The following is a 12,462-nucleotide window of genomic DNA, read 5'->3' as shown; positions in this document are numbered from 1 at the left end:
ATGCAGCACGTATAAACAACAGATGTTTATAGCTTATTTATAGTTTCATACACAACTCCTTCCAGCGAGAGACTTCCCAGTAAGATTGCTCAAGTGTTAGCTCCTGATGGAATGCAGAATATACCGGCCGCATGGACTGAAACTTAATACACAGGATAAAAATCACAAATACTTGTTCCGCGTTCTTACTGAACTTTTGATGTACATTACAATGGAAATAATACAATCAGCGTAGAAGTTAAAACCAGAGCAGTGACGTCATTATGATGGTTGACAACTAGTTACAGGTAACCGGTGGAATTTGGTCTTTTGTCAGTTAACCTCAGTTAAGGTTTTATCATCACTGTTCATGCAAGTCATTCGATATCAGCAAACACACGACCCTCGAAGATTGGATTAAGTAGAATTAGTTTAAAAAATATGACGTATGCTGTGTTGTCATTACATTTAATATGCAAAGACAAAACATGTGGATAACCATTTATTAATACACACACTGAATTAATTTCAGGTATTTATATACTTTGGAAATGGTTAATCGTTTTATCTACTTCGGCTGACACTATTACGTTTTGATGGCTAATGTTTTCGGACGTTGATAAGCCTCAGCCTGTAATGTATATCACCTAAGCTTATTCAGCTAACCGTTTTAAGTATCCATGGGATCAACAGTGAAATTTGAATATATTGTTGGGAAAATTGAATTATGTGTTATCACACCCTGAGATTAGTTTCAAGAAAGCGATATAAACATCTTGTAGGCATCTTCGTAAGATATATCCTAGATCTACGCAGCTGTTCGTTAACTAGCTTTTATTAGGTACTTGAAGATTGGCGGAGTACTTTGGCATCTTGACATATTGGCTACTAACCTCTGTGATATAAAGTGTTATCATTTCAAGTATTGTTGTCAATTTTCAAGGAAATCTCTCTTTTAAAAAGATGAGCGATGATGATCTGTATGAAATTCCTGCATCCACTTTGCAACCTAACATGGGCACTCTAGTCTATGCGCGTTTCACTTCCACCCAGAGAAGTCAATGTTGCTTAATGATGGTTTAGGCACGTCTGCAGTTGGTGAGTCGGGCGTTTTGGGTAATTCAAGATTAAGCAACATTTTTCTGTTCTTCAAGTGGTAATTATGCTCGTGAACGGCTCCGATTGGCGGTAATTATCAACCAATCATCACGAAAGTGCTATTAATAACATTTCCGCGTGATGTTTTAGGGTGTGCTGAGCTTAACAAAATTATCTCGAACAAGTTTGCTGGGCTGCACGTTCGGTACTTATGCTCATGTCTGTTAACAGGTGTTGGAAATATAGGGGCAAATAGTAGGCCTACAGTTACCCAGCTGAGTTAGCCCTGTGCATGTAGCTAACCATCATGTATCTTGTGTTTAGATATGGAGTTTAGAGAAACACCTGTCTGATGGCCTACATGCTAACGGGCTTCAGTTATCTGTCGAGTGTGCCTGAGAAGACTTTTTAGACAAATTTAGCCGTAAATCCAGGGCAGAAAGCAAAAAACAAGAGGAAGTGCAACAGCTCTGTGAGCTTAATATTCCGCCGTATAACATGACATGTAAGCGTTCTACTATAAATGTAGCTATGTGGCAATGATTTTATTTCATCACAGACCATTTCATGTGGTCTTATTTTATATTATTATATTCATGATTATTCCCTGGTTCAATTCCTTCCTCTCCTTAAAACGCCTTTATTCATCCAGAATAAACGAATACTCTCTGAATCTCCTTCGAATTATTAAAGGGAAAGTAATGTACTATAAATTATTTTGCAGTGCTAGATATTTGTGGTTCTACATGTTTGAGGTTCTAAATACGTGAGGTTTTTCAAAACTGAGGTTCTACATATTTGAGGTTGTACATGTTTGGGGCTCAACATATCTGAAAAACATATACATATTTGAAGTACTATATACTTTTCTGCGGTACTACATATTTGTGGAGATACATATTTCGTGTGTTTCATAGTTGATATGCTACATTGGTGAGTTGCCGTATTGTTGACGTGATACGGAGATGAGGTGGTATATAGTCGCGGTGCTACATGGGTGAAGTGCTGTGTAGTCGACGTGTTACATAGGAGAGGTGGTATATAGTTCGCGTGCTATATCTGACATGTAATATAGGTGAGGTGTTCTATAGTTGACGTGTTACAAAGGTGAAGGGTTGTATAGTTGACGTGCTACAAAGGTGAGGTGGTATATAGTTCGCGGGCTACATAGGTGAAGTGCCCATATAGCTGACACGTAATATAGGTGAGGTGTTTTATAGTTGACGTGTTACAAAGGTGAAGGGCTGTATAGTTGACGTGCTACAAAGGTGAGGTGGTATATAGTTCGCGGGCTACATAGGTGAAGTGCCCATATAGCTGACACGTAATATAGGTGAGGTGTTTTATAGTTGACGTGTTACAAAGGTGAAGGGCTGTATAGTTGACGTGCTACAAAGGTGAGGTGGTATATAGTTCGCGGGCTACATAGGTGAAGTGCCCATATAGCTGACACGTAATATAGGTGAGGTGTTTTATAGTTGACGTGTTACAAAGGTGAAGGGCTGTATAGTTGACGTGCTACAAAGGTGAGGTGGTATATAGTTCGCGGGCTACATAGGTGAAGTGCCATATAGCTGACATGTAATATAGGTGAGGTGTTCTATAGTTGACATGTTACAAAGGTGAAGGGCTGTATAGTTGACGTGCTACAAAGGTGAGGTGGTATATAGTTCGCGGGCTACATAGGTGAGGGGTTGTATAGTGGACGTGTTACATGTATATAGTTTAAGAGCAACATAATGGAGGTTGCGATATTTTATAAAGTCTACACAATTTACTGCATATAGAGTCATGATGATTTGTTATATGAGGGATACTTGTAGTTGACGTTCTATTTAGTTGTGATGCTACATATGTTATGCGCTATATACATCTGGTTGAGTTGATACGTAATTAAAGTTAGACATACATGTAGGTGAGACCGGTTTTTCTATCATGGAGGTCAAATGTTCACAAGGAGTGTAACTCCGAGGGAGGAAAGGCTCAAATTGACTTAATAGTTTATTTTGCCATCATCAGGAGAACACTGCTCGTGGATTACGTTTAACTAATTATTGGAACACAAGGTTTCTGAAGGTTAATTCAGTGTGCAAGGTGGAAGTCAGCTAGATAATGTTTGCAACTTGTTTCACGAAAGACACTAAACACGTGAGAAGTCATCTCCCAGATAATCCTTACATGTCTAACACAAAGATGAGATTAAGTTGAAAGTTTCGGCTGACTTGACCAAAGCTTTCTCGCACATAACATCAACGCCACGAATGGTGCATCTGCGCTAAGTGCAGCTTGGATTGATGATAGTTCTTTCATAGTTTCCATCCATAATACCCCGCTTTATCAACCAAAAACTTCTTCGGTCGCCCGTGAAAGTGAATCCAAAGCAGCCTTGTGGTTTACGCGCGTTAAACTTTGCTTAGACTATCAACGGTGCCAGGGCAATGTAAAGTCATTGCACATGGCACCGGGTCAACGTCTGTGCATCATAGTTGCATCTAATTCCGCCCTAATGGATTGCACGCATTCATGTTTATTACATCAAGATGGTGTTTTATGAACAGTTGTAATTAAACCTCTAGTGAGGGGTCTGTATTTATATTCAGCCTCCAATGTCATGCCTTAGATATCGACTTTTTCACTACATCATTGCAAACTGATGAATGCTTCTTCCTTAAATCGTACTAGCGTTATTTGATATTTATACATTATCTCATACATATCCCTCTGGGAGTTAGTGTTAAAGGTTTTCTTGGAAATAGGTTTTACTGTTATCGCTTTGGAACGTTCTTTCATGGTCTGCGAGTAGTATATGAATGTCGGGTTTGATGCTTAGATGTACCTGGTTTTAACGTCTCATATTCTTTGTGCTGAAGAGAGAAATTTGGGTAACAGTGGTACAACCTGCATTTAATGGAACGTTATCCAGAGCAACTTTAAATTGGACATAAATTTGATAAGATATAACTCTAATGTGTTTGATTACATACTGAGACAAAAGACAACTTAGCAACTTGAAACTCATTGAGATGGGCTGGATAATGCAACGTTGATTTATCTGTACAGTCCTGCCCTATTGAATCCCCCATGCAGCCACATGTCCTATTGGTGCAGATTAGATTTCTCCCAGACATACAACTTCTTCGTCAGCCAGTCGAAATATTCTATGTTTATGTCTGCAGAACATCAAGTCGCAGTTATCTGATGTGTTTAAGTATAAGAAAACTTAGCCCGATTTCAGAGGTAACTGACAGAGCTGGCGCCTCGCTCAGGTAAATCATGCCATGAAATCTCCGCTGTAAACTCCACTGAGAATGCGTTGCGTCAGACTTTACAGGGCTACTCACCAAGTGTTTATCAACCTGGTCCATTAAAAAAAAAAACAAGGCCATCAGTTCACAAACTTATATAACACAGAGCCGTCGAGACGAGTTACTCTACAATGAGTATAGAATAAATCAGTGCTGTAATTGGTCGAGCGTGTGTAGACTGCCTCAGTTTGATCAGAACAGCCCCTTGACCAAAACAGCCACATGACGAAAACAACCTCTTTTGAGATTTATTTATTTGATTTTGAACAAAATAGCCCCGTGACCCAAAGAGCCCCATGACCAAAAAAGCCCCTTGACCAAACAGCCCCTTGACCAAACAGCCCCTTGACCAAAACAGTCCCATGACCAAAACATCCCCTTGACTGAAACAGCCCTATGACCAAAACATCCCCATGACCAAAATAGTCCCATGACCAAAACATCTCCTTGACCAAAACAGCCCCATGACCAAAAGAGCCCCTTGACCAAACATCCCCTTGACCAAACAGCCCCTTGACCAAAACAGTCCCATGACCAAAACATCACCTTGACCGAAACATCCCCTTGACCAAAACATCCCCTTGACCAAAACAGCCCCATGACCAAAACAATGTTGAACCCTAACCAATGTGGAATGTTTGACTAAGTCATGCAGTCGTTTGAATCTAGGCGGGAAAACATTAGTATACCAGTCGTCAACCAAAATGGACACTGCAGGCCTATGATCGCAAGGCCAATGTTCAAAACAGAACTAAGAAAGTGTATGAAGTGCGAAATTAAGACGGATTCATACCAAGAGAAGCAGTGAATACTTTTCAGTCAAGTTGAAAAGACGCAAGGAATACTCTAGGCAAACGAACGAAATCCGATTCCAGATCGTGTTCTTTGCTAGTTTATAAGTCGATATGTGTCTCATTTGTGCTTGGATTGGCAACAGTTCAACTGATGTGTTCTCAAATCGATCTCTCTGGCTTCCTCTCCAGCCGAACGAGGGAAGGTCCGTCAGCAACCTGCGGATGGTCGTGGATTTCCCTCCGGGCTGTGACCGGTTTCTTCCCACCACATTGCTGCTCGCCGTCGTTAAGTAAAATATTCTTGAGCATAGTGTAAAACATCAATCAAATAAATAAATCTCAAATTGATTTGTTGCTTGCTGTTTCGAACCTTTGCGATATTTAACATTTATTTGGCTGGAACTTTACGCCATGCGCTTTAACATGTTCAAGTAAAAAGAATCCACCAACAGCGGTGATAAGATAGAGATTAACATACAAAGTATCACATCGTCTCCATGGATTGGTTTAACTCTACACGATACAAAAGGCAACAGCTCAGAGAGACAACCCAAACCACTGGTGACATTGTGTTTGTCGGCATATTGTCACAGGTATTAATGGTGAAACATTCACATCTCAGATTCGTGATGTTTGTCGCTGGAGAAGCCCGTGGAGTTATTTTTATGTCATACGCATCTGTTTCAGCCACCCGACCGCCTTCTCAGCTAAGTTTCCGTTTACGCGCCAACGTGTGTAGGAACCCGGATGATGAAGCCGTGATGACGTCGGTAAGTTTGTCCTGTTTTCTGGAGGGTTAATAAACCATTAAACAGACTACGAAGTTCACTCTCACCGTAGTTCATACACAGTGATTTAATGATGACGTCGGTAAGTCTGTCCTGTTTTCTGGAGGGTTAATAAACCATTAAACAGACTACGGAGTTCACTCTCACCGTAGTTCATACACAGTGATTTAATGATGACGTCGGTAAGTCTGTCCTGTTTTCTGGAGGGTTAATAAACCATTAAACAGACTAAGGAGTTCACTCTCACCGTAGTTCATACACAGTGATTTAATGATATTAATTTATTAGTTTGTTTTTCGGGTTTAGAGTAACGCTCAAGAATTTTTCACATAGACCATGGCGTTCAGTTTGAAACTTAGAAGATAACTTCGCCACGCGTGACGTATATGAGAAAACTATACTGGCGGAAGACAATTGGTCTTCGACGGACGTTAGGACGTTAGAATGTCTAATGATGAGATCAGCTTGATGGCGAAATTAGTACTTATACTGACTTTGATGCCCAACCACGGGGTCTGATTAAACACAAGAGCGAGATCTGCAGAGTATTTAGCCAAAAAGAACGTGTCTTTTATATGGCTACAGTACCACACAAGAGTGACGTGTGGAAATGGCGGGTCAGTAACAGATTTAGACAATTTATTTAGATTTGTACATGAAACAATTCGGAATGAAACAAACGTTAGATTTTCTCATTCATCACCTTTGATGTAAAGAGCATGTGCATGGGAGTAAAATTACTCCCTTCTGTTTCTTCCGCAAAGTGAATTCCAAATCTAAAACTTTAGTCTGATGCGCAGTCTACAGAGTGCAAGAAGTTCGAAAAAGTACATATTTGTCTTCATCCAGAACTTGTTACGTATTCAAAATCTTTACGCCAAAGGTGGGGAACTACTTTTTAAATGAAATTTTGACCTAAGCTGTACTTCGTTTCATGGAATTGGCCATTGGTCTGGGAGAGGTTTTAAAGGGGATTTTCAGGTTATAAGTAGTAATTTTCACGTTTCACCAGAAATAGCTATTTAATAATAACTTCGGCCTAAACATTGAAAAGAAAATTTGATTTCTGGAAAAAGTAAATTTTAAGCTGTAAGAAATTTTAAAAACGTAAAAACTGAATATCCCTATTAATGTATTTCAGATAACTTGTGGGGTTGGCAATGCATGTCAACCAATAAACGGGGACAACACCGTTGTACAGAGTCTGGAGGAGACCCTCAAAACGTGGGGTATTTCGGACTCTAGGGAACGCCAGAGCGTGTACGATGACATAAAGCACAAATCAGAGGCAACACTGAACGCTATTATGAAATTTGAGGAGAATTTGCCATCGTGTATGAAGGGCACAGTTGGGGCGCAAACAGATCTCATTGGTAAGTGCTCGTCTAGGGTGTAACAATAATAAATATGTATGTATAGTTATTTAGTGCGTAACAGAAATGTTTGGATATCGTTTATACTAGTGTCCTCATTGAGGAAAGCAGTGACGACAGTGTGCTAGCCGTACAGCATAGAGAGTAAAACCAGAGCAGTGACGACAATGTGCTAGCCGTACAGCATAGAGAGTAAAACCAGAGCTGTGACGACAATGTGCTAATCGTACAGCATAGAGGGTAAAATAAGTGCTGTACAGCATAGATAGTAAAACCAGAACAGTAACGACAATGTGCTAGCCGCAAAGCACAGATAATAAAACCAGAGCAGTGATGACAATATGCGAGCCGTATAGCATAGAGAGTAAAACCAGAGCAGTGACGACAATGTACTAGCTTTACAGCACAGAGAATAAAAACAGATCAGTGACGACAATGTGCTAGCCGTAAAGCATAGAGAGTAAAACCAGATCAGTGACGACAATGTGCTAGCCGTACAGCATAGAGAGTAAAACCAGAGCAGTGACAACAATGTGCTAGCCGTACAGCACAGAGAATAAAACCAGAGTAGTTACAACAATGCGCTAGCCGTACAGCATAGAGAGTAAAACCAGATCAGTGACAACAATGTGCTAGCCATACAGCATAGAGAGTAAAACCAGAGTAGTGACAACAATGTGCTAGCCATACAGCATAGAGAGTGAAACCAGAGCTGTGACAACAATGTGCTAGCCATACAGCATAGAGAGTAAAACCAGAGTAGTTACAACAATGTGCTAGCCGTATACAGCATAGAGAGTAAAACCAGAGCTGTGACGACAATGTGCTAGCCATACAGCATAGAGAGTAAAACCAGAGTAGTGACAACAATGTGCTAGCCATACAGCATAGAGAGTAAAACCAGAGCAGTGACAACAATGTGCTAGCCATACAGCATAGAGAGTAAAACCAGAGCAGTGGCGACAATGTGCTAGCCGTGTAGCATAGATAGTAAAACCAGAGCAGTGTCGACAATGTAATAGTTGGAAAATGGCAACCAAATGCAGCCTTTGAAATCGGACTTTTGCCGATTTACCTTATCCATTTAGGGGATTATACGTTCAATGCTCGTCTGCCTAAACTAAATTTACATCCCACATGACTGTATAACCATTGCCAGGTTGGAGAACCTTTGGACCAGTTTTTCACTTAATTATAATACGTTTAGTTTCGTTTAAAGCTGCAACAGCGGGTAGTCCCATTTGTTGTTACGCACCTCACTTGCTTACTCCAGAGAAAAACAGGGCCAGAACTCTCCAGACAGCACTAGAGTTTGTTGTGTCCTTCCAGTGTGGCATCTGATAAATTGATATAAACAGATCATTGGATTTTTCTCCCCATAATTCTGGTTTAGCCATTCTGTGAGGTTTTTTTTTTTAAAGTTGCTGTTTTTTAAACATTCACATGGACAAAACCCTAACTGATGTAAACTGACAAGGGACCGGATTTCACCGGTTACTTGTGATAAACTGTGTCACATCTAATAACTTACAATTAACATTGCTGCATTTCTTTACTTAACTTTATTTAAGTCATGCTACCAATGGGCAGGTAATTTGCTAGTATTGAAGCATCTACATGAACAGTTAGAATAAAACCCTAAGTGAGATAAATTGCCAAGAGGCGGGATTTCACCGGTAATACTTGTCAACTATCACACTGTCTTCGCTGCTCAGGTTTTACTCTTTATGCTGTTCTCATCCACGTAATTATCCGTCTTTACTTTGGCGTTACCTTTGCGCAGGTATCGACTACGTCTTGACGCGTGATTCTGGGATGTTATCAGCTGTTCTCGTAGAAGTGAACTCCCATGACTGTACCATCAATAACCAAATATTTGAGTTCGTCAACCCTGCATCGTCGGGTGAAGCCGTTAGACTGCTGGTCAGGACGATGTTGACGAGATCATTAAGGTACATCATGAGAGGCAAGATCGTCTTGGTGATAGGTGCCGGTGGGGTCAGTAAACACTTCGTCTGGGAGGCCGCCAACGAATACGGTATTCAGGTAGACTGTCTTATGTTTTGTTCACATATATCGGGATCAATTCCAGCCTTGGGCGGAGAATTTGTACATTCCCCCGCAGTCACAGTTTGTGAGACATTTTATTATAACAACCCGTCGGCCACGCTCATGTGGTCGTTAATACGTCACAAGTAGGGAAGTTAGTGCTGGTAAATTGCCCAAGGTCGGTGGTTTTGTCTAGGTTCTCTGCTTTCCGCCACCAATAAAACTAATCGCCAACGTATAAGTGAAAAATTCTTATGACAAGAACAACAAGGAAATAACAATAAACTAATAAATAAATTCGTTCAAAAGAATTATTCACATTTACGACCGCACTCAAACTTACGATGGAGAAATTCAGATTGCTTTGAGCCAACCTGTGCCGAAATGTAAAAAAATTAACTCTAGGCCCATACTTCAAATGCAGCAACACCAAGCTCAGCAACGGGTCATGGTAGGTCAACAGGTCACCGTTAACGTAGGTGACTAGAAAACATGTGTCTAAACTAAGCCCTCGTAGACCCGTTTTCTTGGTAAGATTGGTACCGCAACATATGCCTTTTTAGTGAGCGTTATGTACCAGAGGACGCAGTCAACGCTTTTGGTCGATTTTAAAGTTTATTTATTCATTTGGTTCTGTCAAAATTTCCTATAATAAAGTCGTTCTTCTTTTCCATTCTTTCAGGTGTATCTCATAGACACTGATGTAAACCACTTTGCCGCTCGACTGGTGAAAGAGTTCATTCGCATGGACATATCTGACCATACCCATGACGGCAAACACGCAAGCGCGATAGTAGATCTTATCCAGGGGAGGCAACTCACGATAGACGGGTGTGTCACTTTCTGGGAGGATTGTGTGCCCTTGACCGCCATGATCTGTGAGAAGCTGTCGCTCACAGGAGCGGGTGTCCAAGGTGCTATTAACGCCAAGACTAAATCTTTGACCCAAAAAGTGCTCTCTGGTAGAAATGCAGACATCCCGCATTGGCCCCGAACACATTTGTATGCGTCGAAGACAAGCCGAATCGAGAGTCACATGGATATTGAAAACGCTGTAAACATCATAGGTTTCCCGGCTGTCATGAAACTGGAATACGGGTCAAGTGCAGTAGCCGTGGAACTGGTGGAAAACGTCGACCAGTGTCACGACCATTTAGACAAAGTCCAGCGGGATCTGCAAACGGAGTCGGATCTCCCCGGGATCGGACTGGGCCACGGGAACGCTATGCTGCTCATGGAATATGTGGACGGAACCGAACACGACGTGGACATTATCATTTACCGCCGGAAATTGGTGGCCGCTTTCGTGTCCGACAACGGTCCGACAAATCTACCCAACTTCACGGAGACGTCGGCGGCCATGCCTACGTACCTGTCGCCAGGTAAACGAAACCAGTTGGTAGTGGCCGCCTACCAGTGCTGTACCGAGATTGGACTAGAAAACGGAACGTTTAACGTGGAGATGAAAATGACGCCAGCAGGGCCCAAATTACTGGAAATCAACGGAAGAATGGGCGGATTCTACCTGCGGGATTGGATAAAAACGTGCTACAAAGTTGACATCTTACTCTGTTCGTTTGCGATAGCGTGTGACGTCAGGCCTATTGGTACCACCCAAGACCCAACAACGCACATTTTAGGACTGATGTTGACACCGGGACATCACGCGCAGGCCTTAACGCCGGAAAAACTGGCATTTCTGAGAACACTGGACACCAACGGCGTCATACGCTTCAACCAGCTGGAAGAGTCGCCAGAACCCGAAGACTATGATGTTCCGTTCTGCAACATTGCCGTGCTGGCCTCAGATCGGGACCACGCCAAGACTAGGTTGATTGACATCGGGAAGTTGATCGGCATAGACTCTCAGACCGTGCCGATGTCGTATTGGTTTGAGGATTTTTGTAGTGATTCGTAATAATTCTGCAGCCGATCCGTAACATGTTAGTAAGGATCCATAAGCTTTTTGTAATAGTCCATAACATTTTTTTAGTCGTCCATAAGATTTTTGTAATGATCTTTAACATTTTAGTAATTATCCATAACATCTTCGTAATGATCCATAGCGTTACTGTTCGTCGTCATATGACTGATTGTACGACGTAAAAAAAAGTACGACGTAAAACGTAAGCATACGTACATGTAACATTACCGACGTAAACACATTATCGCCTTTGCAATTTTATATCCCAGTGGTTGGGGGGTGGGGGGGGTGGGGGGGGGGAGGGGGGATATAAGTCCTCTTGTGATTCGCTAATTATGCCCTTATACATATAAATGTTCTGGAATTGTGGTGGCAACACGATAATATATAATATATGTTGCCATACCTGTCTATGTCTTTGACACCTTTGGCGGAATACTGTCTGCAGTGATATAAAAACAAGATGATGTTAAGATGAGCCTTTCCCGCCTAGTATAATTTGGGTTCAAGCTGGGCAATCTCTTGCTAAACATTTGTTGACAAACTGGTAACGTAATATACTCACGTGTAATATGAGTGACCATTTCGACTTGGACCCTCGCGTCGGCATTGCCAGGTTAACGATGCCAGTCCATTATAGAAAGCACAGGAGCAGCATTAGCTCATTTTATATGTAAATCTTATTTGACATATCCAAGTAACAACTTATAAGTATGCGAATGAATATACGTGTATTAGCCCTAGCTTGTCCGTTATAAAGTGTCCAGTGTTAGAATCAGATGTTCATATTTCCGCCGTCAGTGGTCTAACCGACATATCACAACAATATTAACAACCACGCCAGTTCCCATGGCAAAGTTCAATACACTTAATTCCCCTTAATAAAACAGTAAACTTTTGCCAGTGAAGTGCAAAACATTAAAAGTCATCAATTTACTCTGGCGTCAGAGAGATATGTCAAATATATAAACGTGTCAACAATTTACATTGGTGTCGAAAAGATGCGCAAAGCATGAAAAACGTGTCGTCAATTCATACTGAAGTCGGAGAGACGTGTCAAGCATAAAATAGTGTGATTAGTTCACTCTGATTTCGGAGAGACGTAGCAAACGTTAAAACGCGTCATTAATTTACAGTGTCGGAGAGATATGT

At 41.3% G+C, this 12,462-nt stretch overlaps 1 protein-coding gene across 3 annotated transcripts in view; it reads left to right on the top strand.

Annotated features, from left to right (window-relative positions):
• Positions 1–11,573, top strand: part of LOC135477681 (carnosine synthase 1-like) — a 34,302-nt gene extending 22,729 nt beyond the window's left edge. For all 3 annotated transcript variants that reach the window (XM_064757870.1, XM_064757869.1, XM_064757868.1), the window contains 4 exons: positions 5,864–5,946; positions 7,106–7,337; positions 9,121–9,383; positions 10,069–11,573. In XM_064757870.1, the coding sequence (XP_064613940.1) occupies positions 5,864–5,946; positions 7,106–7,337; positions 9,121–9,383; positions 10,069–11,304 (1,814 nt within the window). In that variant the 3' untranslated portion in view covers positions 11,305–11,573. The remainder of the gene's footprint in view (positions 1–5,863; positions 5,947–7,105; positions 7,338–9,120; positions 9,384–10,068) is intronic.
• The last annotated feature ends 889 nt before the right edge of the window (positions 11,574–12,462 follow it).

Source organism: Liolophura sinensis, chromosome 11 (assembly GCF_032854445.1).
Source record: "Liolophura sinensis isolate JHLJ2023 chromosome 11, CUHK_Ljap_v2, whole genome shotgun sequence".
Taxonomy (NCBI): Eukaryota; Metazoa; Mollusca; class Polyplacophora; order Chitonida; family Chitonidae; genus Liolophura; species Liolophura sinensis.
Note: the sequence above shows the minus strand (reverse complement) of the source record. Positions and strands in the feature narration are given on the sequence as shown.